We start from the raw sequence: 27,388 nt of genomic DNA, 5'->3' as shown, positions 1-27,388 counted from the left end.
CAGGAGGTCAGGGGTTTACAATTACATGCACAGTCATACATGTCATGTCTGTCGTTCCTGTGAAAACCTTGCAGTTCATTTTTTAAAAATCAAAACATTCACATAATCTCATGCCATCCAACACAAGGAAAACATAACCACCTCCCTTTTGCCAAGGACAGACCCAAGCAAAATAAAATATTCTTTAAATTTCTTTGCTTCCACTTAAATTGCATGTTTTATTTCTCCCAATCCCAGCAATAGCACAGAAGCCCCATCATATCCATCCCAAACTGGTTTCTAGTATGCAAGATTATGCAAACCCTTGTCAAAGCAATTGATGCTAAGGGCTCCCAAACCCTGGGCACAAATGCGCCTGCAAAACAGATGGAAGGAAACAGAGCACTGGCCCAAATGCTTCAAGTGTCAGTTTATCTTTGCAGTGCAATCTGCATCCTTGAAACTGACAGTCTGGAGGGGAAGGGTAGTGTGAGGGAGTGAAGTTGAAACTGCCTCCTATTAGCTCACCCTTTCAACATTAAACAGAGACCAAGAGAGAAATGGTTCCAACATTTCACCACATATATTTCTTCTTATGCAGTCTAAGCTGAGAATGCCATGTAAATGGGTCACTGCGAAATGCAGCAATTTAATTTTTCTCCAATCAAAATAAGAAACAAACCAGTATGATCTCATTTCTATTAACTTTTGAAGGTTTACAGCAGTTAAAGTATTTTGCTTCTATGTATGAAGGTTAAAAAAATCATTTTTTTTTTCATAAAATACAAGAGCAACCAATTTCACCATCAAGTAAAAGTAAAAACTGGGATTCTTTTTTAAATTAGTCCAAAGTGGCATTTAGGAACTTAGTTGTAGGCTGCTGCGCTGACACCATGACAAACCAAAGTGTAGGGTTGGGTCTGGTTTTTGTTTCGGTTTTCTTTTCAATATCCAATGCTCATGGACTAAGTTCTGGAAATGTTCCAATTGTAAGGCAGGGATCTGTTTGGATTCCACCACGGGTATGCTCCTTGGGTTGGATGCTGGAGGGTGAGGCACGTTTTGCCGGACCCATGTCGACTACCTAGTAGTCATCAAGGTCAAAGAATTCATCATCTCCTCCTTGGTATTCCATTCCCTGGAAATCTACTCGGTACCGCAAGATACCTGGGGAAACAAACAGAGTCAATAGCTGTGGTTCACAGAACTGGGGGGTGGGGAGCACGTTCACTCTGTTAAGGGAAGCCCGATCCCCTTGCAGAATTATAGAAAGCAAAGAGATGATAAAAAAGTGGTCCCAACCAAGGAACCTGCAGCCATGTGCTGCCTCAATCCCCTGCCTCAGTGGATGATGAGCACACCTCATCTGAAGTTAACGTTATGCTGGGGTAGCCAGGAAAAGGCTGTGGCCTGAGACCCTGGCTATTAGTTTTCTGATTTGCTACTCACCTCCAATTCCACCAAATCCTTTCACAAACTGGGATCCTTCTTGTGACTTATCTGTGACAATTTCCAAAGTAGCTCCAAATTTTTTATAGTTGTTAGCAAACCACTCCAGCAGGGGCATGCTCTCAATCAGCTCATGTTCTTGTCCTGTCTGCAGGGGCAGCCACGAGATACAGAAACATCAAGACAGGAACGCTTGCTCCCTTGCCTGCCAATATTCTCCTTGTCCCTGTCATTATATCTATGTGTGTGAAACTGTAAGTGAATTACAGCTTCTGGTGATGTAATTGCAACAGCACGGAAATTCTGAATTCTTGTAACAACATTCCTCCCCAGGCTCTAGCCTCAATAATGAAATGTTAACACACTTAGCAGTTTTTCAACTTATGGTTCCTCCTGTCGTCTCTAGAAGTCAGGCTGTTATAAAGTGTCTCTAGGCAGCATTCATTCAACAGCCAAGAAGAGACACGCCAGAACTGCTTTTTGGAGCAGGCTTGTAAAAACCAAAGTCCTTCAACTCAGAACTTGAAGAAGCTACCAATTAAAAGGGACCTGTGCTGAGGAGGTAACACTTGAAGCTGTGGTGATGCAGTTAGGCCAAACCTGTAGAATAAAGTAAATGAAGAAAGCAGCACAGATTTCACAGTGCAGGAGAGGAACTATTTAGTTAATCTTCCTCTCAAACATTTTTCAAGTATGAGAATGTTTCTTTAAAAATAAGGAACCAGGGTAACCATGACCTGGCCTCCTTCTTTGGAATCAGATCAGTATGTGGCATACAGGAGCTGACCACCTCCCGGTACTCCCCACTGCCAGCAAGTATGAGGTTTGGTTTTCCAAGGCTGATGCTACTCTGTGCTGCCAGGGCACTAACATATGGATTTATGTTTCCTTGTATGTATCACCAAACCAATCACATACCTCTTTGTCTGTAAAATGAGATTTATCCTTCTCTTGTTCTGGAGTTAGATAGAGAATTTTCTCCTCTGCAGCATTGGGGAAAAAAGAATGTGTTAACCTGCTTCTCATATACTAAAAGGTTTAAGTTCCATGAGATGAATCAGGTTAGATGAAAGAGCTCCTGAACTCATTCTAGCAACCTTCTTTCATAAGAACATTAGTCAGCATGCAATGAATGAATGTCTACCAGGTACACTGCTCCTATCATAAGGAAACACCAAAGATATTTAAGATATAGCCCTTGTCCTCAAAAAATTTAACCATCTTAGGTAGACATTTATCAGTTCAATTGGATACAGACTGAAAGACTGGGGAACACGGTATAGATCTGCCTTTTGATTGCTCCTGAAATCAGCCACCTTTCCCAAATCTCCCCCCCAGACTTCTTGAATACACAGGTCAGTAATAGTCATCTTATTTTCTAATTCTCATACCTTCTGTGCCTTGGCAATGAAGTACATATCTCATTATATCCAGATTTTCATAGACTATTAGAATCTCTACAGCTCCCATTTCTAAAGCCTTTAGTGTATCTTCAACTCCAAAACAGTACTTGCCCGTGTCCTGGCTGATTTCATCAAAGTATCGCCCTGTGGTTAGGGACAGGTCATTAAGAACACATATTAAGGTTTCTTTTGTAGATATAGACCTTCTTACTCAAAACTTAAAAATGAGTAAGTGCCAAATGTCAGTGAAAAATCACACTGCTAGTTGAGGCTCCAGAAAATGACTCTGAAGAGGTAACAGCTGGGCCAAATACACAATCATTTGGAAATGTGTGTGTCAAATTAGAAACATAGCCAAACAATGGCCCCATTAATCTTTAATTTGAGCTCTCTATTCATCACTCTATTACAAAGGATAAATTAATATGGGAAATCTAACTGAAGTTTGGTTCCTATTGCCAAAGGGGAAAAACAGTAGAAAAACAAACACATTTATTAGACTTAACAACTAAAGAAAGATTAATGATTCCACTGAGGAGGACTTAAATTAAAATGCTAAATCTTCCTTTTACCTTTTCAGTGTTTTGTTTCATACATATAATCATATACATACACATATACATACAAAAACATTTCACAGTAAGTAAGTTGCATTTCACTGATACCTATTAACTTCTTCTCTTGAATGAACTTCACGTTGGAGAGGACTTCAGTAGATAACTCAATAGCTTGGTTGAATCCATTTTCACCACCATAAGATATATCAACTAATTTTAAAACTTTTGATTGCAACCTCTGACACAATTAAAAAAATTAAAAAAGCACATCATTAGTACTTCAAAACACCCTTACCAAGACCCATTACCTTTTAATGGCATGCAAAACTAGCAACATGATCAGTGAAGCCTCAAGAGGAGGGGAAAGAGCCCAATTTACTCCTGAATAGGTCTCACTGAAGAACACTGCCAGGATAAACTTCCTTAGCCAACGATATCACACATTCTATCAGACCTATAAAAGCCTAACTCATTAAACACAAAGTATCTTGTGAAGGAAAGGAGGAACTATTGGTTCCTGCTATATATGGTGGTAGAGTATATAAGACAGCTTCTTTAGTGAGCCTTCTACTGTAATGCTACTACCCCACACCAGAAGAACACCTTGGGAATGTGTTATGGCCAGCCCAAGTCATAAACCAATAGAGCTTTCTGGATTAAATGCTTTAGGCTTAATCAGCTCTGTCATATTGCTGAGAGGTTCACTGCTTTACTTACCTCCAGGAATAAGTCAGAAAAAGACAGGAAAAACCAGTCCTAGTTTCTTTGAAATCAAACTCCATTTTAAAGCCAATTATGGCAACCCACTATAACCAGGGGCCAACATAGGGTCCAGAAAGATACTATCCAAAAAATGGCTGATTTCAAAAGAAAAAGAAGTCCAGAAAGACATGGGGGAATATCTCCTAATATTCCTAATAATACACATGGAATTCTGTCCACTCAGAGCTAGGTTTTTAACACAGAATTTTTCACTGTAAAAGTAAAAAAGATGTGCATGTACCGGCACTCAGAGAACTCAACTATTCCCACCTAGAAACTTACATAAAGCAGCATCTACTTCTCACTTACCTGATCAAACATATCAGATTGACTTAGTTCAGTTTTAAAGTCAGCTGATCCAGCTAAAACAAGACCAGCCACATTCACTTTGTCCCCAGAAATAAACAGCTGCACAGCAGTCTCAGCTACTTTCCGAACATAGTTATGTCGCTTTTCCATTCTTAAACGGGCAAAACGCAAGGCTGACTGACCTCCTCTACCTTTGACAAAGAAAAGCAGTGAGAGAAAAAGTCAATTATTAAGAAGTACAAGATGCCTTGCTAATTAAAAAGTAACTATATAATCATGCTATTCCCCAAGGAAAGGAGAAAGAGGAAAATCACTATTCCCTTAACTTAAATGTTTGGTATAAGCTATTACTGGCTTTCACAGAGTGACCACTAATTCTCTAGTCAAAAGAGCCACAAGCGGGCTTCCCTGGTGGCGCAGTGGTTGCGAGTCCGCCTGCTGATGCAGGGGACGGGTTCGTGCCCCGGTCCAGGAAGATCCCACGTGCCGCGGAGCAGATAGGCCCGTGAGCCATGGCCACTGAGCCTGTGCTCCGCAACGGGAGAGGCCACAACAGTGAGAGGCCTGCGTACCGAAAAAAAAAAAAAAAAAAAAAAAAAAAAAAAAAAAGAGCCACAAGCACCAATGAGTCATTGCATGATGCTTCTCCCATCATCTGGATTTACTTTCCCCTATTATACAATTTGCTTCTTTAATGTCAGACACAAAGCAAAGGTGCTCATGTTCTCTTCCTAGATTACCATGTTTCTTTGGGAGATCCACGGTGAATTTGTGCAGAACTTCTCTTGTATTTCCTTGGAGTGTGCCAAAAAGTGCACCACTACCATCTATTACAATGAAGCCAAACTTGCTATCATCTGAAAGTAGTGCTGTAAGAGCCTGAAAAGCAAACACAGGTACCACACAATAAACCTTTGCTTTGCTAAAGTCAAGACAAAAATCCAAAAGGACATATACAAGCCCTCTCCACTCACTTAGAATGGTATGAGTACTACAGAAAAACCATTTCATGGAGTGATTTATAGACCAGCTATAAATATGTAACTCATATGGACAAATTTGAACCAGATGCAGGAGAAAACCAACAATATCAATGTGAAGCCTTTTTACAAAGCTGACCTAGGCACAGGAATGCAAAACTAATACAGAGTTACAGGGCTCAAATTCTTCCTAGGTCCTTGATTTTAGACTGATGATGCTCTAGGGAACATAACGTTCAAATTCAAAGTCTAACCTCCAAAAGTTGACTTTCTGTTACCATTAATAACCCCAGCATTATTAATAGGCGGTATTCATTATGGCAAATAAGAGTATCTTGTAAATCAACTCTAGAGTAGTACTCACTGAGTACAAAACCCAGAAACAGTCTATAAAAAGATCTAATTTTTAAATGTTTCATTTAACTATGTCTTGAGTATCATTAATGATATCAGGATCTAAAACTCAATTTTATATTGAAGGTACTACAGGTAATAATTCTGAATTTTTATGGGGGAAAATCCTCCTTCTGGGTTAGCATTATATCATTGTATTTCTGCCTCCTGAAAGAGAAAATATTTAAATAGTCCTGGGACCCACATAGATGGGCAAGACTTTCCATGATGGAGTTTAACTTCTATAGACTTGGTGGATGACTAAATTACTAGGTGGCAGCCTCTTTAGCACTAAGAAATTATTACCCATACCATTTAACTGAGGAAGAAAATATCTCCTTCAGGAATTGACTGGAAAGCAGATTAATCACTAAGAATCACCCTTTAACCAAAGCACACCTGATAATTAGCATTAAGACATGAATATTGGGCTTCCCTGGTGGTGCAGTGGTTAAGAATCTGCCTGCCAATGCAGGGGACACGGATTCGAGCCCTGGTCTGGGAAGATCCCACATGCTGTGGAGCAACTAAGCCCGTGTGACACAACTACTGAGCCTGCGAGCCACAAATACAGAGCCCACGTGCCACAACTACTGAAGCCTGCACACCTAGAGCCCGTGCTCCACAACAAGAGAAGCCACTGCAATGAGAAGCTCGCACACCGCAACGAAAAGTAGCCCCCGCTCGCTGCAGCTAGAGAAAGCCCAGGCACAGCACTGAAGACCCAACACAGCCAAAAATAAATTTATAAAACAAAGCAAAACAAAAAAAATAAAGTGTTGGTGGATATTAAAAAAAAAAAAAAAGACATGAATATTGCCCACGTTAAAAATTTTGCCTTATCCTGATAACCTCTGATACACAGCTTGATTAATTTAGGTTTTTAACAAGCCTGCTCATCAGGGAATAGACTTACCCTCATAAGAATGTATAAATATCCCGATTAAACACGACATAAGTTGTATTGTTCAGTATGCCACATTCGTATGTAGTTATCGACATACACGTTAAAGCCAAAATAAATAAAGCTAGCACGATGAAATGGTGTCTTGAAAGGGGAGGTAAGGTTTAGAAAAACCAATGAAGCTAACTTAGTAAGTAAGCTAAAACTAGGTAACATGAGTACCAGGTACTGTTTAAATCAACAAGATTTAAAATCTGCTTTCATCAAACCAGACAACAGTTAAGTGGGAGAGGGTGGCAAAGAGCTTCTCCAATGAAGCTTTTGCCAGAAGGAGGCTGTGATAGCCAAGAGAAAATCAGTCTCCACCATCTATGCAACTGCTCAAGATCTGACTGGAACTGAACTTCCTGTCAAGTTAGCAAAATCATCCATTGTAAACTGTGTCGACAAATGTCAGTTCTAATTCCACTGTAGAGGTTTTCCCCTAGGTCGATGAAAGGCCAGAGACTGCACTAGGAGCCAGCTGTGAATTCCTGATTGTTCTACTGTTGACTGATTTAGGTCACTCTAATGAGGTTTCCTTTCCACCCTTAATGTTCATCATATTATGGCAGCTGTGTCACTCAAAAGTTTTATGGGGGGGGGAAGCTCTTATGGACCTGCTAATAAAGATTTTACAATTTGTGAGCTGAAAACTAAGAGAGCAAGAAATGAAGGCAAGTATCATGGATACATAGGGAGACATGGAGATCAGGTAACCAATTATTTCTTTGCTTCTAATTAGTTCTTCAAACCCAGCTTAGCACTTTCCTCAAACATCCTGAATGATCATATCATTCAGTGCTATAAAAAAAAAAAAAGCCAGCCTTGTAAAATGGCACAATTAAAACAGCCTGGCAATTCCTGAAATGGTTAAACAGTTATCATATGACCCAGAAATTCCACTCCTAGGTATATACCTGCCCCCAATGAAAACATATGGACATACAAAAACTTGTATGTTCAAAGCAGTATTATTCATAACAAACAGTGGAAACAACATATTCATCAAATGATGTTAAATAAGTAAAATGTGGCAAATATTATTTGGTAATAAAAAGGAATGAAGCACAATACATGCCACAACATGGATGAACCTTGAAAATGTGCTAAGTGAAAGAAGCTAGGCACAAAAGGCCACCCATTCTATCATTCCATTTATATTGAAATGCCCAGCGCAAGCAAATCCACAGAGATAGAAAATAGATTAGGGGTAGCCTAGAGCTGAGAGATCTTGGGGTATGGGGGTAGGGAGGGAGGACTGGGAATGACTGCTAATGGGTATGGGGTTTCTTTCAGGGTAATGAAAACATTCGATGAACTTCTTACCTCTGTATGGAATTTGTTGTCACACAAATACAATGAAGTATTAATTGGTTTGAAAGGTTCAAAGTCAATGTTGACTTTCTTTTCTTTTCCTTCTTCTGTTACAATTGTACCACAGTAAACAACCAGGCCATTTGGAGGTACTGCAAAGAACACAAACAATTTCTCTACTTATATCCACACCTAATTTTCCTCAATTAATAGAAAATGTTCCCACAGCCTGTTGTTCCTGCCCCTTTAAATCATAATTTAAATAAAGTGGAAATATCTGTAAATCTCTCAGGCAGATTTCTCTCCCTAATTTTGAAACTTGAGATGTTTTAAAAAGGAGGATTTATTATTTTAAGTACAGTGAATATAACTTTCAAAAAATAACTTAGGGGGGGAAAAAAAAAGACCAAAGGGACAATGCTTATGGCTGGGTGAAGAAAACACTAGTGACTGAAAGCATCATGGCAGGATCAAAGTGGAAAATACAACCAAGACAAACAAAGTAGAGGAGGTAAATGATCAAGCTCCAGATTACCTTTGTTATAAAGTTTGAGTCTTTGTTGTACAGATGTAATGGCTCCCAGGACTGAAAGGCGGTTTACTCGTGACTTAATGTTAGATGCAGTTCCAAACTCATCTGCTAACATTTTTGCCACTCGTGAAATCTGGTCTTTGGGAGGAATGATCAATGATATCATGCTTGTGCCATTGCTGTCGAAGAAAGCATAGCATTAGAGGTTTAAGTACCACATAAGTAAAGAGTTATCATTAATAAAGGGAGTTAAAAGTGAGATGCCCCTAAAATAGTAGAACTAAATCACTCAAGGTGACCATGAAGGTAGGGGCTACACCACTGTAATCAAAGTGTACCCAGAGCTAGGAATTGTGTTCAGCATACGGTAGGTGCTCCAAAAACAAACATATATAGAACAATGGAACAGAATCGAGAGCCCAGAAATAAACCCACACACCTACAGTCAATCTTTGACAAAGAGGCAAGAATATACAATGGAGAAAAGACAGTCTCTTTAGCAAGTGGTGCTGGGAAAGCTGGACGGCCACCCGTCAATCAATGAAGTTAGAACACCCCCCACACCATACACAAAAATAACTCAAGATGCTTAAAGACTTAAATACAAGACGTGACACCATAGAGCTCCTAGAAGAGAACATAAGACAAAACATTTTCAGACATAAATCATACCAGTGTTTTCTTAGGTCAGTGTCCCAAGGCAATAGAAATAAAAGCAGAAATAAACAAATGGGACCTAATCAAACTTGTAAACTTTTGCACAGCAAAGAAACCACAAACAAAAAGACAACCTACTGAATGCGAGAAAATATTTGCAAATGATGAGACTGACAAGGGCTTAATCTCCAACGTATACAAACAGCTCATACAACTCAATAACAAAAAACAAACAACCCAATCAAAAAATGCGCAAAAGACCTAAACAGACATTTCATGAAAAGATGCTCAACATTGCTAATTATCAGAGAAATGCACATCAAAACTACAATGAGGTTATCACCTCACAACAGTCAAAATGGCTATCATCAAAAAATTTACAAAAAACAAATGGTAGAAAGGGTGTAGAGCAAAGGGAAGCCTCCCTACACTGTTGGTGGGAATGTAAAATGGTGCAGCCACTATGGAAAACAGTATGGAGGTTCCTTAAAAAACTAAAAATATAACTACCATATGATCCAGCAATCCCACTCCTGGGCATATATCCAGAGAAAACTCGAAAATTTGAAATGATACACGCACCCCAATGTTCACAGCAGCACTATTAACAATAACCAAGACATGGAAGAAACCTAAATGTCCATCGACAGATGAACGGATAAAGATGTGGTAAACACACACACACGAATACTACTCAGCCATAAAAAAGAATAAAATAATGCTATCTGCAGCAAAATGGATGGTCCTAGAGACTATCATACTAAGTGAAATCAGAGACAAATACTGTATGATATCACTTACATGTGGAATCTAAAAATATGACACAAATGAACTTATCTACAAAACAGAAACAGACTCACAGACGTAGAAAACAAACTTATGGTTACCAAAGGAGAAAGCGAGTGGGGGAGGGATAAATTAGGAGTTTGGGATTAGCAGATACAAACTAGTATATATAAAATAAACAACAAGGTCCCACTGTATAGCACAGGCAACTATATTCAATATCCTGTAATAAACCATAATGGAAAAAATATGAAATAATATGTATGTACAACTGAATCACTCTGCTGTATACCAGTTTGATTTACAATCAACTATACTTCAATTAAAAAAAAAAAGAATATGGTAGGTGCCCAATTATTTGAATGAATATTAGTTATGTAATATGTAAAGAAGTAAGGCACTTTAATGGGTTCTTGGGAAACACCTCATTCCCCAAGGAATGAAGAGAGAAGATTTGATAAGGGTGTGACAACAGGCTGGAGTTTGACCTTGAGTCTATGGCGGAGGCTTGGATCTGGTGGTTCTTCAGAGGATGATGCCATCATAGGATGGTGCAACAAGTCTTTCCAAAGTCTAGATGAAATACCAATTTAATATCCTGGTCCCTTCCTTTAAAATTCCTGGTGGTCCAGTGGTAAAGAATCCGCCTTCCAGTGCAGGGGACGTGGGTTCGATCCCTGGTCGGGGAACTAAGACCCACATGCCGTGGGGCAGCTAAGCTGCGCACCACTACTACTGAGCTCAGGAGACTCAACAAGAGAGCTGGTGTGCCGCAAAACTACAGAGCCCATGCGCCACAACTAGAGAAAGAAAAAAACCCACACACCACAACAAGAGAGAAGCCCACGTGCCACAAGGAAGAGCCCACACCGCAAAGATCCGGCATGCCGCAACTAAGACCCGACGCAGCCAAAAAAATAAATTAAATAAATATTAAAAATAAATAAATAAAATTCCAGGCTCACCACGAAAATTTATAACCACTAATTTAGCACCCTAAGTATCCTTATAATGGGAAACGAGAGCCTTGGATTCACACAATGTCACACACACACAGACACACACACACACACCTCTCACTCTAAATAAATGTATCTCTAAATATATTTTACATATTAATCACTTTTGAGTTTGATTAAAAAGAGCAATGCATTGAAAGTCTGATCAACTCTGGGTACTCAAGCAAATTCAAGTTTCTACAACTAAAAACCAGGACTAAACCCTGACCTATGGAAGACACCAAGGCCTTGTCACATGGGAGGTCCCTTATGAGCAGCCACCAGCCTCGCTCTTACCTTAATACTGATGCCAGCAACATATCTTTTTAACCTAGACATTCTCAAGATGCTTACTAGCACCACCAGTTAAGAAATACCTCATTTCAATATTCCTAGTTCTCCTTGAAGCAAACATAAAACTACATTATCGGGCTTCCCTGGTGGTGCAATGGTTACAAATACGCCTGCCAATGCAGGGGACACGGGTTGAGCCCTTGTCTGGGAAGATCCCTCATGCCACAGAACAACTAAGCCCGTGTGCCACAACTACTGAGCCCACGTGCCTAGAGCCCGTGCTCCACAACGAGAAGCCACCGCAATGAGAAGCCGGCACACCGTAAAGAAGAGCGCCCGCTCGCCACAACTACAGAAAGCCCACGCGCAGCAATGAAGACCCAATGCAGCCAAAAAAAAAATAATCAATTAAAACAATCCTATGATAAACCATAATGAAAAGAGTATAAAAAAAGAATGTATATATGTATAACTGATCACTTTGCTGTAAAGCAGAAATTAACACAACACTGTAAATCAACTCTACTTCAATAAAAATAAGTAAATAAACAAATAGAGCCAATTTATATTTTGAAGGCAAAAGCTGATCTGATACGAGCCAAAGCATGTTAAGAAATGTGATTATCATTTTACAGACTGTTTCTACATGATACTTAATGAGTCTGTAGGAAAGTTACTTCCTGAGATTCTTATAGATCATGCCCCTAAAGGCTATGACAAGTTTAATCATTACAAGTATTAGTGTCATAATGAAATGGGTGGGGGCTTTCTTTAGATAAATTGGGAAGACTGCCAAAAACACCTAAACTTTCCACTAATCACCAAAAGTGTGTAATCTCACATATCCAGTGTCTGGTGGAAGTTGGCAAGAAAAAGAAATTAGAAAGATGGGTAAAGTGTTAAGTCAAATGGGCTTATGTGCCAAGTGGCATAAGAAAGAAGGGAAGAGATAGGGGAACAACATCAAAAAGTAGAGAAAACCCCTAATATTAGCTTTGTAACTATAGGTGTTTTAAAATCTGGAAGTGTCTGGAAACTATCTTTCTAGAGTAAAATTAACTTCACAAATGTGCACGTTGGTACCAGCATTGGAAAGGGACCTCATTTACACAAGACCCTGCCCTTTGAAAGTTTTCTCCTAGTGGTAAATTCCACAAGTCCCTTAGTCAGACAAGTTTTCTTCAGAAGGAGACAAGCTGGTTATCAAGCTCTTCCACTATCAAAATAGTTGCTCTCAGATTGTCAGCTAACGTTCCGTCTCCAAAACCAGCACTGTTTCTGTTGGGGTATCTACTCCAAATCTAGAAGGCTGGTTCACAACCTTTGTGATACTTCCCCCAACGAACTACAAGTCTCTTAATGACAGTACATGGTAAAGTATGGTGTGTGCTCTGCTGCCACCCCTTGGATAGGGCAGCAAATATTCTAGCCAGACCAGAGAATCAAACAAATTTATGACAAGCAGCTTTAGTTGTTACCACAAACACAAGGAAAATGATCTTTAAAAAAGCTGCTTCCAAGATACACTTCATATAAGATAAAAGCATATAAGATAACAGCTTTAGTTGTTACCACAAACACAAGGAAAATGATCTTTAAAAAAGCTGCTTCCAAGATACACTTCATATAAGATAAAAGCATATCCACACACCACACCTGACCCATAGCTATTTCTTCCACCTATATAAATGTATATCTAGTTCCATTATTTAAATCACCTAAAATTTCAAATACAGTACTGACAAACCAGAGTGATTCGGAACAATCCCTTGCTCATGCACACACACATTTACACTAAGTCAGATGTATCGCTCTCATACAGTTCTACCTGTGGCTATGTTCCAGTTTCTGAATTAGAAAAAGAATTCTCAAATGAAACAAACTGGTATCGTCTATTACAAAAAAAGAAAAATGATCTTTACAGTCAGTGAGTATGCTCTGGGTCCTATTTTTCAGCTATCAAATGTAACAAACTGCTTTACTTCCAATATTTATCTTGCTAGATTCCTGAAGAGGAATTTCCAAAAAACTTTTTGATAATTCCTTCTGGAATTCTGCCAAATCTTATAGGCCCAAGAGGAGAAAAGGAGTTTGCTTTATCTAGGAGGGGCTGGAAAAATTGGGCAAGTAAATTTAACTTCAAACTTGTTCTAGATTGTAGGTGCCACCTGTATAATATGAAAATACACAAGATAGGGAAAAAAGAAGACAGGTTAAGTTGCAATATGGGCTTCACTGGCTTGTATTTGTTTTCAGATGAACAATTCTCAAAAGAGCATACTTCTCTACCCCGGGGCTTTTGCAATCTTTAAGGACCAAGGGAGTTAGTTACTTCTCAAAAGGGCGGCTCAGTTTTAAAAAGCTCATGTGCTCTGATTTACAGAATAGTTTCCTAGGAGATGGAACTAGCAAAGAGGCAATAAGTAGGAAACGTAATGAGAAGGGGCTCCAAGGATAGCAGGGGTGAAGGCTCAGAGCTCAGGAAGCTAATGCGCACCAAACCCCAAAGGATGTAAAGTTTGAGGCTAAAAAGGATGTTGGGATAAATTAACTGAGTGAACTCAAAATGCCTAAAGGAAATCCCTAAAGCAAGATAATCACGTGGAGGACAAAGCAATGACCTTAAGATAAGCAGCTATTTACTTTCCACTGCAGATAGGTTAAGAAGGTAAGCATCCATTAAGCAACTTCACTGTATAGCACCAGAGTTGGGCAACCTTGCACTCACATCCATTTAACATCCTAGAGAGGACAAAGTGGTAGAGATACCTAAGAACATAATCTTGTTATATAGGATTCCACTTAAAAAAAATGGTTTGGAAGTATAGCCTGCCAAAAAATTTTGTTTGGTAGATTTCTACCAAGTTGCTAAATCTGAAACACTACTTGAAAGTTAGTCAGTCTTGGCTTCTTACTCATTTTGAATTTTGACTAATGTTTAAAAAAATTACCTTTCACTAGTTTCCCCTTGTGCCTCTCCCTACCCAGTCTGGGGGAAACCTTAAGTTTTTGAATTCATCTGACACCTGACTGGGGATGAGGAAACAAGGTTTATTTAAATGGATGGCTTTTACTTTAGAAATTTAAAGGCCACATTATAATCTCTGATGTTTTGTATGTTGGGTTTGATACAGCAAATTAAAGTTTTTCCAGGAATTCCCTGGCAGTCCAGTGGCTAGGACTCTGCATTTCCACTGCAGGGGCCATGGGTTCGATCCCTGGTCAGGGAACTAAGATCCTGCATGCTGCACCATGTGGCCAAAAATAAATAAATAAATAAATTTTTTAAAAAAAGGAGGCTTCTGGTTTTAAAAAATAAATTAAAAAAAAAAAGTTTTTCCAGGAAAGCTTCCAAACAAAATAAATAGTCCTCCCTGCCCACCTACGCCCCCAGCCAATCTAAGTTGCTAGACCAGTTTGTGTAAACACCAAAATAAAACCAAGGAAGCTGAGTATTTCATTTTAAAGTAGAGCAAACAGTCCTAAGGGGAGAATGAGAAATAAAACTCTCACTAAGGAGCTGCTGGCAGTGTATGCAAACTATGCCTTTAATTTTAATAGTTTTCATCCACTCCTCTGCTTTGTCACCATGTCCCTTTCCCAAAGTCAAAAGGCTCTCATTCAAGAGCCAGTGAATTATGAGGTATACAGCAATGATTCACATGCAGGTTGTAAAAACGGAGCAAAATAAGACACAACATACAATGTGCCATGTAAGGCCTCTAGGGGCCTCTGTTCTCAGATCCCTTCTTGTTTCTCATCATTTTAGGGGCACTTTCCCTTTTCAATGAAGAGTTCAGCAGTGCTTCCACCCAGAGGACTAACTTCTGAGAAATAAAACAGCTGGGAGACAGAAGGAAGTAGCTGTAAGTAGACTAAATACGGACAGTAAATAATACTAGACAAAACTCAGGAAGAAAGGGAATTTAAAGAAATAGCTGACAGCTTTCTGTTCCCTCATTCTCAAAGGTGACCACTGAAAGGAAAGTTTCTCTCCCTAGAGTAGTACCAACAGTTACTTACCTAATCCAAGGTTTCATGGCCCCTAAACACTATGGACAGGGAAACATAAGGTTCAGATTGTCAGGACTGAAAGGTCTCTAAAGAAGAAAACACAAGGTAAGCAGAGCAAAGCCTAGGCTGTGGGGTATATGTTTATGTAACTTTACGGCTCTTAGGGTTCCAGCCTTAGGATTCAAGAAGCCTGCTGATGCAGATGGTCATAAGAGCGACAAACAAAAAGAAAAATCTAGGTACTCTTTGACCTGTAAAGATCTCACCAGTGCTCATCATTAACAATGCTCAAGAGCACTTTAGAAAGACAGGTAGAAGAAAATGTGGTACCCACAAGCTTGTCCACTGGCCAATTTGCATGAGAGCCGCAGAACCCTTGGAGAGCTTTCTAAAAAAGCAAAGCAAAAATGCTCAGGTACAAAAAGATCTCCCCTTCCTCTCTATATTCTGACTCAATAGATCTTGAACAGGGAGAGTGAGGGTGATAGTGATTATGGGTTAAGAGAGTCTCAGTTCTCAAATGGATTGATTTAAACAGAATCAGGTAGATTTTAATGCATAACTAGGGTTAAGAATCACTGTGTCTGGGTTGCTTTCTATGCCTTTAAGCAGGACCTCTTAGCCAGCTCAAGTCGTGGAGATTCCATGACCTCACCCCTACCTAAAGAGAAACTCAGAGCCCAATTGCTGCAAGTAAGCTGCTGTCATTTACCCTAGCAGTAACACAACTCCAGTGAATTGTGATGGCTCAGATGTGCCCAACTTTTTCCAGCCAGAACCCTATCATCAAATACCTGCCATCCATCTTATCACCCCTGCATAACAGAACTACCTTCAAGTTAGGGCCAGTTGCATTTTAGAGACTGCCTACTATACCGTCTAGTTGGGACTTAAGAATATATGCCCCCCAAGAAGCTTTCATCTCAGTGTTTGTCTGGGATATGCCTAGGATATGGATGGCCAAGGTTTCCCCTATTCCCTTTTCAAGCTCACAAACCTCAACTTAAATCTCAGACACAGAATTTCTGGGATTCACTAAGCTAGCTACATTATATGGATCACCAGCTGAAAATCAATCAGTTCCTCTCCAATTACTACTCCTTTTGTCATTTTATTCACCATGGTTTTATATGGGTTTAATATGGGAACATAATAGGAGGGTGGTTATGAGCACAGGTTTCCGAATCAGACAGATTTGGGTTCATGTCCTGTCCTATCGGCACAACCTAGGGCAAATTACACATAAATCCATTTGGGACTCAGTTTCTCCTTATTCACAAGGTCATGAGGATTCTATAAGAGAATATATGTCAAGTGCCTAGCATGGAAGCAGACAGATTGCTAAATGGTAACTAGATGGAACTTGATAGCTTCTTGTGCCCTACCTCCCTGCCCTTAATAGTAAAAACGAGAATTAAGGGCACAGCACAGCTGGGCGGGGCCGGGTGGGGTGAGGTGGGGAGCAACACTGTTAGGTGGTGCTGTAGTCTTCTTTGAATCTGAGTAAGTCCAAAGAGGGAGATAATAGTTGACTTTGTGGTAGGTGGTAATCACCTTTATTGGGTTACAGGACCCGCCAAATCTTCCAACAGAACAAAAGAACCAAACCAAAACACAGTTCAAAACAATATGGTCAGAACACTAGAAACTGTTTTGTAATTTATCACAAGGGAGATATACAGAAATTCATTTCCCTCTAAAACTTTAAATAGCTTAAGTGGCTTCATCTTACAGCTGTGGCATGGATTAAATATTCTGATATAATTCAGAGACAGTCACTTCTATCTGGTTATCAGTCACTTCAAAGATCTGACCTGTTTTCTCTTCCACCAAGTAACAGTGAAACAACACTTACTTATTGAAAGCAGAACTCATTTCAGGACATAGTGGATGCTCAAACATTTGAGAATGAATAAATGGTTAATTGCTAACATAAAAAATAGGGTCTTCTCTATATAGTCTCCTCTAAGTGGACGCCAGAGATTTTAAATAAAATAAAATACCAATTAAAAGTTTGACAATCTTTGGAGAGGAACTAACATGTGCCTAGAAATGACTAGCTGTCCCTGCTTTAGCTTCACTAAAATGCTCACACCATCCCATCAGTCTTTTACCACAACAAAACTAACACTTTCAGAATGCCTTCTTTTGCCACCTTTAATTGGTTCATCCTCACCTTGATGCCTGCCCCCCATATTACCTATGATGCAGGTAGGAGGTGGATGGGCCTGCTTTTTATAAAGAGCTTGTAGAATACCAAACTAAGGGAGGATTCTGTTACTGTTCAAAGAGGCTAGACAAAGTTACTAGAAATTGGTTTTGTGCAACTGACCTCAGGGTTAGATGCCATTACCAGATGGGACAAGTACCAATATGTGAACATGCTGAGACATTAAAGCAGTCTCTGTCCTAGAGGACACAGTAATTCAAGATGTCCCAATATTTTACAGAAAGTAAAGTATACAGAAGGTTCATTTTATCCTCAAAGCACTAGGATTGCTGTCCTCCAAAACAAAAATGTATATATCTGGTGGAGTATTTTTTCTACAATTACAGGAATTTACTTTGTCATAAAAAGAAAACTAAAAACAAACAAATCGACCTAGTGGAATATTCCACCAGGGAGCAGCAGAAGCTGGAAAATTTCTCTAGCATTCTCACATCAGTGCAAAGCCAGGCGATATCAATCACAACCAACGTTAGGGACTTACTAACAACCAGTGTTCTACACAGGACTGTATAAATGAGAAAGTCCACTTCTTATCTTTCCTGGCCACTATGCAAGTACTTTTCAAATAAAAGAAAAGCCACAGCCTTCCTGTTAATCTTCTTTCTAATACACAAATGAGCGTCTGGGGAAGGATTTAAAACTTAAGTTTTTTCCCTCACCAATGAGGCTCATTAAAAACAAACATGTTCAGTACCCAAATTCTTCCTAGGGTAGATTTGCAAACAGCATGCCTCTTCCCTTTTATCTTTGTTCCTCGGTCTCCACAGATCTGCTCCCTCTAGTAAACTGAAGATCTCCTTGGACAAGAATCCTCCTTTCAGAAGGGAATAGATGTTTCTATTCAGCAAAAGAAATACTAATCAAAGAGCAAGGCAGCAAAAGAAATACTAATCAAAGAGCAAGGCAGTGTGGTACAATAGTTAGGATCAGAAGCTCTGGAATCAGGAAAGTGGGAACAGAATCTAGCACTGCCCCGTACTAGACTGTGATATTAGGCAAGCTACTTAATCTCTCTGTACTTCAAATTTCTTCATCCATGAAACAGCAGTAATAGCTTTTCTCACAGGGCTGTTGTGAGGAGCCAAAATGTATGCTATTCAACCCATCTTCAGAAAACTAGTTTCATTATTTGATTAACCCTGTCTTTCCCAAGGAGCCTTCTTGCTTAAGTAGAGTCATAAAGGCCAGAAGATGCCAGAGAATGGGATAGCCAAATAGGAAGAAAACTTTTTTTCTTCATCAGTAAAAAGCTAAAAATATCCAGATGTAGTAAAGAATTAATGTTTGGGGATCAGTATATTTTCAGTACTTGCAAACTAAAGTTTATTTAGGCTGAAAGGCAAACTGGTGTTGGGACTGTCAAACTCTGTCAAGCCAACTTTACGAACAAGGCACATATATGCAAATACTCTGCACTATTTCAATACCCTGACAGCTCACCAACCATCAACCAACACAAAGCTTTTGAATCTAATTTTAGGCTAACTGGCTTTTAATCAAGAATGAATTTCAGTGACCATTTCAGTCTCAGATCAGTTACAGCTCCACTACATCAGTGTATCAAAGATACTGTATCAGCCAAATAATACCAATGCCCACAGTAACATTCTTTGAAACACTTGCCTTGCCTAGGAAATCTGCACAAGTAGTTAAACAATCTGTCAGTTTTTGACAATGCCCAATGCCTCATTCAAGACCCAAATCATTTGCTTACACTACATGTCCTTCAACATGTACCATGTTATTCTGGAGCCAAAAATGGTTCATAGTATCACTCCAAGGTTGTGTGTCAGACCATTCTCACCGTATTACACACTGCTCCCCTAAATGTATAAATGTCCAACCTACAGATGTCTGATGAAGCTTGTAAGCTGACTGGTTAATAGTAAAAAATACATTTGTGGGCTTTGTTTTTCATATATTTAGATGTGAGTTCGGGGGAAAATCTAATATACAAGGCCACAGATATGGCAAGAAAAAGACAATCTTTTGTTTTGACTAGGATCATTCTTCTAAAAGAGACCTTAAAGGATAAAACAAAAGTGTGAAAACAGAAGAGTACAGGACCAGTACCCCCCAAGTTATCTGCATGACAAGAAGTTGTTGTCAGGCACCTGAAAATGTCAAGTCCTCTGAACTGGGCAGAAAAGATGGTGATGAGTAAAGACAAAGTATACACTGGATGAAAGCTACATGTCTCAAAATTGGTGTTAGAAAAGATATAAAACAACTTGGAGGTTAAAAAAAAAGGACAAAGCGAACATGTAAATACTTATAAGACACCTATTACATACAAATTAAGGAGATAAAAGAGAGATGGCTGGATTAAAGCACAGAAAGCTTGATCAATCTATCAATGTAAAAGAATCAAGTGTTTTTATCTTTGTATCCACAAGAATAATAATGAAATTATGGCTTTTAATCAAACTCAGTTATGTTTAGAAGTGAGAAAAAGAGCAATCATTGTTTATCTCAATTCACTTAGATTAAAAGAAAAAGATACTTGTTCAGAAAAAGAAAAAAAAAAAGAGGAAATTTTCATTCCTGATAGGCAGTAAGCTAGGGTTCGAAGTATGTCCAGTGGCATAAGAGAAAGCTGTTATCAGAGGGAACTTCATCATGCTCTCTGAGGACAGCTGCCCCAAAGAGAAATCTCATAATTTCCAACTTGCTGGAAAGAAGAATCTTGAACCCCCTCTAAATCCTTTCTCCCCGTCACTAAAAGAGCAGGCTGCTGAAGAATTAAGAGACACCTATCGAATGTATTCTAGAAGAAGGTTCTGAGATCCCTGGAGAACAGTCTGGACTCAGAAAAAATTTCTGCTGTGCAAGTTCTCAGAGGGACAGTTCCAGCAGTAGGTCTAGGGAAAAGAGGCAGATTTCTCCTTCTGACTCTTTAAATAGGATCTAAAACCATTTAGCCCTGCTACAAAACCCACATTTTAAGTTTTCTCACAACCAAACATGTTCTGAAAGGTTTGCCACACTGAGCACACCCTCAACCCCAAGCTCAAAGAAAAAGAGCCCTCTGCTAAAGGGGTCCAACTGGTGTGTGTGTGGTTGGGGGGAGGGGGAGAAGGGGGGGGGCATTGGAGACCTACATTACATTCTGCCTTAAACGGTATTCTAATTAGCTACTCTTGCTTACCTAGGAATGTGTCCAGAGCAAGCCTTCCTTTCCTGGAAGGATAAGTGTATCTGCTATTACAATGAGAAGTCTGTCAAGAGTTGAAATTCAAAGAAAGTAATTGTTCATTAGGTTCACAGTGCACAGAACACCATGCCAGAATACAGCGGCAGTTAGGACTAGATCCGAGTTAAGGCAGGCAGCCTATGACACTTGAAATGGACTGAGGAACACCACCACACCCTACTCTTATCTCCTCCTCTTCCCTTTACTACCTCTTTCTTACTCTCTTCTCATGGCTCAGATCTGTTGGTGGCATCTGTATTTTGACCCCTTAGAGAGAAGCCACCAAGACCTCTGTAGTTATTTGTTCTACACTCATCTCTTCTCAGGAAATTAAAAAATATTCTAGGGCTTCCCTGGTGGCGCAGTGGTTGAGAATCTGCCTGCCGATGCAGGGGACACGGGTTCGTGCCCCGGTCTGGGAAGATCCCACATGCCGTGGAGCGGCTGGGCCCGTGAGCCATGGCCGCTGAGCCTGCGCATCCGGAGCCTGCGCTCCGCAATGGGAGAGGCCACAACAGTGAGAGGCCCGCATACCGAAAAATAAAAAATAAAAAATAAAAAATATTCTAATTCCTGACTTTTCTCTAGTGAGGTCTTTTACCTGTCTGTTAACAATCAGAGACAGGAGGGGCAGGGGAAGCCAGAACAGAGGATGAAAAAAGCCTTTTAAGAGCCTGAATATTCTGGTATTAGTATGAAAAACTACAAAGTATCACTCTAGTTACAGCTAGCTCTTTAAGGATATGGAGAACAAAAGTAAAAATAAAAGTACCTGAAATTCATCGCTTTGAGAACGTTCCAGGTGTCATTTAGGTGAGTGTTCTACTAATCAACAATTTTCACTTGGGAAAGATACCCAAACACATTTTAGATACTTTAATTTATTCGAACCATATAAACAATCTGTCTGTGTTATTTGTCTTTAAAAAACCTATTCAACGATCTCATAAAACTCCTAACTTCTAATTCAATATAATGTAAGGAATTTTGTGGAGATTTTGGTCTTTGTCCCCGGCCTTTAGCAAAGCTCTTAAATCCCTCAGAATTTCCTGAGATGGGAGTTTATGTTATTCATATGGAGTGCCAATGAAGTGACTTAGGGTGGGGCCCCTAGGCAGACTTAGGATGGAGCTGGTCACCAGAAAGACCCAGTTTTTTGAGGGCTGAACTTTCTGCTCTATCCACAGACCTATGGGAAGGGGAAGTTGCAGAGTAAGCTCTATAAAAAAAAACTCTTGAACAAGATTTAATGAACTTCTGGGTTGGTAAACCCAGGTGGCATACCCCAGTTTCACAAGGACAGAAGCTTCTGCGCTTGGACCCTTCCAGACCTTGCCCCACGTACCACTTCATCTGGCAGTTTGTCTATACCCTTTATAATATCCTTTGTAATAAACCGGTTAACATAGTTTCCCTGAGATCTTTGGGCCATTCTAACGAATTACTGAACCCAAGGAGGGAGTCACAGGAACCCCCAAATTATAGCCTGAGAAGTAGGGTAGGGTAGGACTTGCTCTGGCATCACAAGTGTGGGCAGTCTTGTGGGACTGACCCCGTTACCAACTGGGATCTGACACTAACTCTGGGTAGTGTCAGAATCTAATTCAACTGTAGGAACGCTCAGTTGGTGTCCAGTGAGAATTGGAGAACTGCTTGGTGTGGGGAAAAAAACCACACATCTAGTATCAGAACTACTCAGAGTAGAGGAAAAAGATAGTCCCCCCACCAGTTATATTTGGGGGCAGGAAAGACAGTCATGTAAAGCCAGGTAACTTATTTCCTTCAAAGTCAAGATATCTACAAGTTGTTTTTAACAAAAGCTTAAAAATTGCCCAAAGACCGCAGAAGACTCAAATGAAGCTTAGAAACTGCGCTGATCTTCAAACATGGGTTATCTGACTGAGCCCTCATTATATATGAAATATATAAGATTCCCTGCCGAAGATAAGTGAAAAAATATTCTAACACCCACAGACACAATTTAGCCCAAATGAACCTTGTCTGTTCCTTGGTTACATTCACCACTGTCCTTGGTAATAACAGGCTCTGGTTATGATTTTATTACCTGAAAACTATAAAGCTTCCAACACAATTTCTGTGGCTACCTCTTGCTGGCTCAGAAAACATTAGGAAAAAACAACCTAAATTTCCCATCTACCTTTCTCCTACATATCTTCACCTGGTTTAGTTCTTTATTCAAAATACCCACAACCATGGTTTCCATCCACATGGTCCTAGTTCCAGTTGACTTATGTACACACTTATCCTCATTAAGCCAACTACAGAGAATATGCCAAGAGCAATCGTAAACCAGGAAGAGCTATCATTAACTTTAAGTGGGACTTATATATAGGAAAAGAATTAGCTGGTTATTTTACTAGCATATACAGAAACCAACATTCTACCAGGCTTATACGAAGCTAAACATTATGTTCCACCCAACTTAAATTCACGTTATATGTGTAACACACTTTTTAACTCAGAAAATTAAGTATGACAAAAGACTACAAAAAGACTCCTAGCAAGTTCCCCATTTTAGTCATTTTGGCTCCTGTAAGTGGTCTTTCATAGCATAAAATAGTCTGTTATAGCTCAGATTACAATTTGAGTAAGTGTAGTCTTGCCTTTTTTTTTTAAACATAAAATATATCCATTGGGCAGTACAGCACATTGGTTCAAATCCTGGGCATTGCTACGTTCCAGAAAGTAAGATATTCAACCTCACAGCCTTCCTTTGCCTTTTCCACCAAACTGTGGCAATACTTCTTGTGAGGATTAAATGAAATAATGTATTGCTTAACACAGTGTCTATAACATGCTAAGTGTGCAATAAATTATTGTGCTTAGAAACTTCACTCTGTTCAGATGTACTTGAGTCCATTTTACAGGTAGTTCCCCTTTAAAGCTACATTACGTTGGGGTCATATATCAAGATAATCACATACTGACTATCTCAATTTCAAAATTACTCTTATCCCAGCATACCTTAAGAGCCAGGGTTAAAAACAAACCAATCTGTAATTCTCATGCCCAGAATTGCTGGGGGGTGGGGGTGTGTGTGTTGCGGGGGGAGTGGAGAAGAAATCTTCATTTCCAAAGCCATTCTACTAATCTGCACTAAGTGCTATCTAGTGCTAATAACCATGCTTGAACACAACCTGTTTTCTCCTGAAACCCACAACTTGCCCCTTAAACACCAGCACAGACAGATTCATTGTGCTATCCAGTTTGTCCTTAAAGTCCATCACGCTTCTCCTATTAGTATTTTACCATTAGGTAAAGAAGGAAGAACATTTCTCACTGTACACTATGATAATCTAATGAGTCTGACTAACACAACTCAACCGTGATAATACAATCTTGTTATTCTCAAAAAGAAATTGGTATATACCAAGAACCGTTTGAGTCAAACAGAAGAAACTTGTGACTCCCTTCCTGATACCTAGACATGGCCAAGATTTTACATTTTCATGGGATCAAGATGTAACCAAATCCTGAATAAAAGCAAAGTAGGCAAAGCAGGACATGATTATGAACCACACTGTTTAGAGGACAGCTTAATCTTGTATAAAAACTACTACTTGGAAAAAAAGTTCTGCAAAGAGAACCTCATTTTTAGTATGCTTTACACTTTAATGGACTTTGCTAATCAAAGGACTAAAGTCTTTAAAAGCTTTAAAGAGGAGCTTAAAAGTTTCAAGAGGTTAGGTAACATGGGTAGGAACAAATTTAAGAATGAGCTTCCTTCATCAAGCAGTAAAAGGAATGCTGTTATTAAGCACTGTTATCTTCAATGTCACTTCACTTGGACAAGAAGCAAATTATAGTTTGAATTCATATTTTAGACTTCCTCAGAGTATGTAATGTATTCAAATTCTAATGTGTGAACCTGCTTTCAAGTTAAAGTAACAAGAGAGACTTCCCTGGTGGTACAGTGGTGAAGACTCCACGCTCCCAATGCAGTGGGCTGGGGTTCAATCCATGGTCAGGGAACTAGATTCCACATGCATGCCGCAACTAAGGAGCCCATGTGCCGCAACTAAGACTGAGTGCAACCAAATAAATAAATAAATAAATATTTTAAAAAAACAAAAGTTAAAGTAATAAGAGAACAAACCCAAGGGGTACATCCAGCTTTAAACAACAGTAACAACAGCAAACTGTTAAAGCCATACTCAAGTGAAGGATTCAAGTAACGTAACAGCAGGTGCTAGTGAAACAAAAGAACCCGGCTAATTCCTGGTAGTGCATCATAATGGGTCATGACCTATATTGCTCCTCCTGTACAGTATTCTCACACTTGGGGAATAATTATTCATTCTACCATGTAGCAGAGAATCATCTGTGTTCAAGTTCTGGTTAAGATTATTATCTAGGTCTGAATGTCGTACTAAATTCAAAGAAAAACAAACCTACGGAGTGAAAAATAAGCTGCCACCTTCAATTCACATCAGAGAAAGTGAGCAAAAGCCCCAGTAACTGAAGAGGACTAAACTTTCAGAAGTTTCACCCCAAACAGAACTGTCACTAATTACTAGGAACAAAACACAATGGCAGAGACTTCCCTGGTGGCACAGTGGTTAAGAATCCGCCTGCCACTGCAGGGGACACGGGTTCGAGCCCTGGTCCGGGAAGATCCCACATGCCACGGAGCAACTAAGCCTGTGTGCCACAACTACAGAGCCTGCGTGCTGCAACTACTGAAGTCCGCGCGCCTAGAGCCCGTGCTCCGCAACAAGAGAAGCCGCCGCAATGAGAAGCCCGCGCACCGCAATGAAGAGTAGCCCCGCTCGTCGCAACTAGAGAAAAGCCCGCGTGCAGCAACAAAGACGCGATGCAGCCAAAGATAAATAAATAAAAAATAAATAAATTTATAAACAAAACAACACAATGACAAAACTGTTAGCCCTGGGCCTTCAATGGAACTAAGCATACTTTATTTCATAAAGCAGTAACAACTATGAATTTGATGAATCCTATCACTGCAAATCTACCAAGCAAGGACAAACCTAGGCTGGAAACCAGAATGTCCAATTCCTGTACTGAAAACAACTTTTAACATGGCCCACGACAAGCCACTCTGCTCTTCTAAGAATGCTGAAGACGTACAAATATGTCATGTTCCAAACACTTTTTTCCCCCCACTTCCTGTAAGTAAGGAATTTCTATGACTGGGAAAAAGAACAAAATAAAGTAATATAGTGAGAGAACAGGTATACCTCTGACACACCTTCCCTCAAAGAACTTTTTTTTTAATTAAAAAAGAGCATATAAAGTCAGTTCTAACCTAGTCTCCCCTTCCCAAAACGGAAACACCAATAGTTTCTTACCCAAATTTACAAAAAAACCCTCAAAGCCCACTTAATCCAGTTCTGAATTTCAACAAGCATTAATACTAATACATCAGCACCTCTACCCCAAGAGTTCCAGACAGAGGCCAAAAGAGACCCTGTTGGTACAGTTCACATGAACAGCCCCATAACTGGGATTTCTCCTGTATATACAGATACACACCTGTCAACCAAAACCTCCCCCACTCCCCGACCCCGCACACATTTTCAGTTTAGAGGTGGGTCCTGTAACAGCTAACACTAGGAAGCTACGGAGTAATTAAAGGACTTGGAGGAAGTCATATTGGGAGAGTTGTAAGACCCAAAGAAATCAGAGGAAGTCAGAAAAAGGTTCTCCCTGACAACCCCTCCTTCCCGCCCCATCCAAACTTCACCCACCCGGGTCTCAGAAGCCCGGGAGGGGGAGACCATTTTAATGAGGCTTGGCTGAGAAAAGTGAAGGAAGGAGAAGAGAGGAAATCAGGGAAGGCGTTCGGAAAGCAAGGCCGGGCCCTTTCCCCCAGCAGCACCCGAGTTGGGTGGCAGCACCTGGAGCTCAAAACGGGAGGTTCTGGATTCAAGCGCCTGAAAGGGGTACAAAAGTAGCAGTAGCCTACCACGAGGGGGTCGACTGGCCCGAGCCCCGGGAGAGAGACCCCTTAGCCCTAACAGGGGAAAGGGCCCCTTCTCGGACCAACCGCGCAGACCCTCGCCCCTAGGACTAGGGCTACTACCCAGAGGTCCAGAAGGCGGGAGTTGGCTACTGCCAGGTTCTCCTCATCCGGCCATGCGGCGCGGGGGCGGCCATCCTGAGGGGTCCGGAAACCAAGAGGGCATGGGGGGGCCCAGACGCGGCTCTCACCCGCGGGCCGCCTCCAAGCTCTTAATGAGCTTTTTGATCTTCCATATCTCCACGTTCCTGTCGGCAGCACTGGGGTCGTCCGCCATCTTCTCGCCTCCTCCTCCCTAGAGCGGCCCGGCGGGGCCCGGAGACACCAAGACCACAGAGTTAGCGCCGCCGCTGGGGCAGAGCGGCCCCCTTCCTCGCCACCCCCGAGAGTCCCTCCTCTTCCCGCCCCGCGCGGTCCGCCGCGGTGGTCGCTGGCCTTTCCCTCCCTCTGGCTTACCTAAGGGCCCAGTCCTGGGCGGCAGCGGCTGCTCCTCCCCGGCGGCGGCTCCGCGGCGGCGGCTCTGACGTAGGACACCGGCTCCCTCTTTCCAGGCAGCTGCATGTGTTGCAATCCGCTCACATGGGGCCTGTG

The 27,388-nt window shown here is 40.5% G+C and overlaps 1 protein-coding gene across 2 annotated transcripts; it reads right to left on the bottom strand.

The window, feature by feature from the left end:
• Positions 1–198: 198 nt before the first annotated feature.
• On the bottom strand, positions 199–27,388 carry ETF1 (eukaryotic translation termination factor 1). 2 transcript variants are annotated; one of them, XM_007112969.3, is made up of 11 exons: positions 27,254–27,388; positions 26,989–27,092; positions 8,628–8,803; positions 8,105–8,244; positions 5,200–5,338; positions 4,460–4,650; positions 3,497–3,626; positions 2,820–2,975; positions 2,347–2,411; positions 1,429–1,576; positions 199–1,146 (listed from the first exon to the last, which is right to left on the bottom strand). In XM_007112969.3, the coding sequence occupies exons 2-11, from the start codon at positions 27,072–27,074 to the stop codon at positions 1,064–1,066; spliced, it is 1,314 nt and encodes a 437-aa protein (XP_007113031.1). In that variant the 5' UTR covers positions 27,075–27,092; positions 27,254–27,388; the 3' UTR covers positions 199–1,063. The 2 variants fall into 2 exon arrangements, with proteins under 2 accessions (XP_007113031.1, XP_007113033.1); XM_007112971.2 differs by lacking the exon at positions 2,820–2,975 and having other exon boundaries at positions 27,254–27,364.

This window comes from Physeter macrocephalus, chromosome 8 (assembly GCF_002837175.3).
Source record: "Physeter macrocephalus isolate SW-GA chromosome 8, ASM283717v5, whole genome shotgun sequence".
NCBI lineage: Eukaryota > Metazoa > Chordata > Mammalia > Artiodactyla > Physeteridae > Physeter > Physeter macrocephalus.
The sequence above is the reverse complement of the archived record's forward strand: the minus strand, read 5'-3'. Positions and strand labels throughout refer to the sequence as shown.

Coding starts and splice junctions, on each gene's coding strand:
- ETF1 (XM_007112969.3), bottom strand. CDS start 27,074: ATGGCGGACGACCCCAGTGCTGCCGACAGGAACGTGGAGATATGGAAG. Junction 3,627..4,459: donor AATCTGATATGTTTGATCAG/GTAAGTGAGAAG, acceptor TAATTGTGTCAG/AGGTTGCAATCAAAAGTTTT. Junction 2,976..3,496: donor TCAAGAGAAGAAGTTAATAG/GTATCAGTGAAA, acceptor CCCTAACCACAG/GGCGATACTTTGATGAAATC.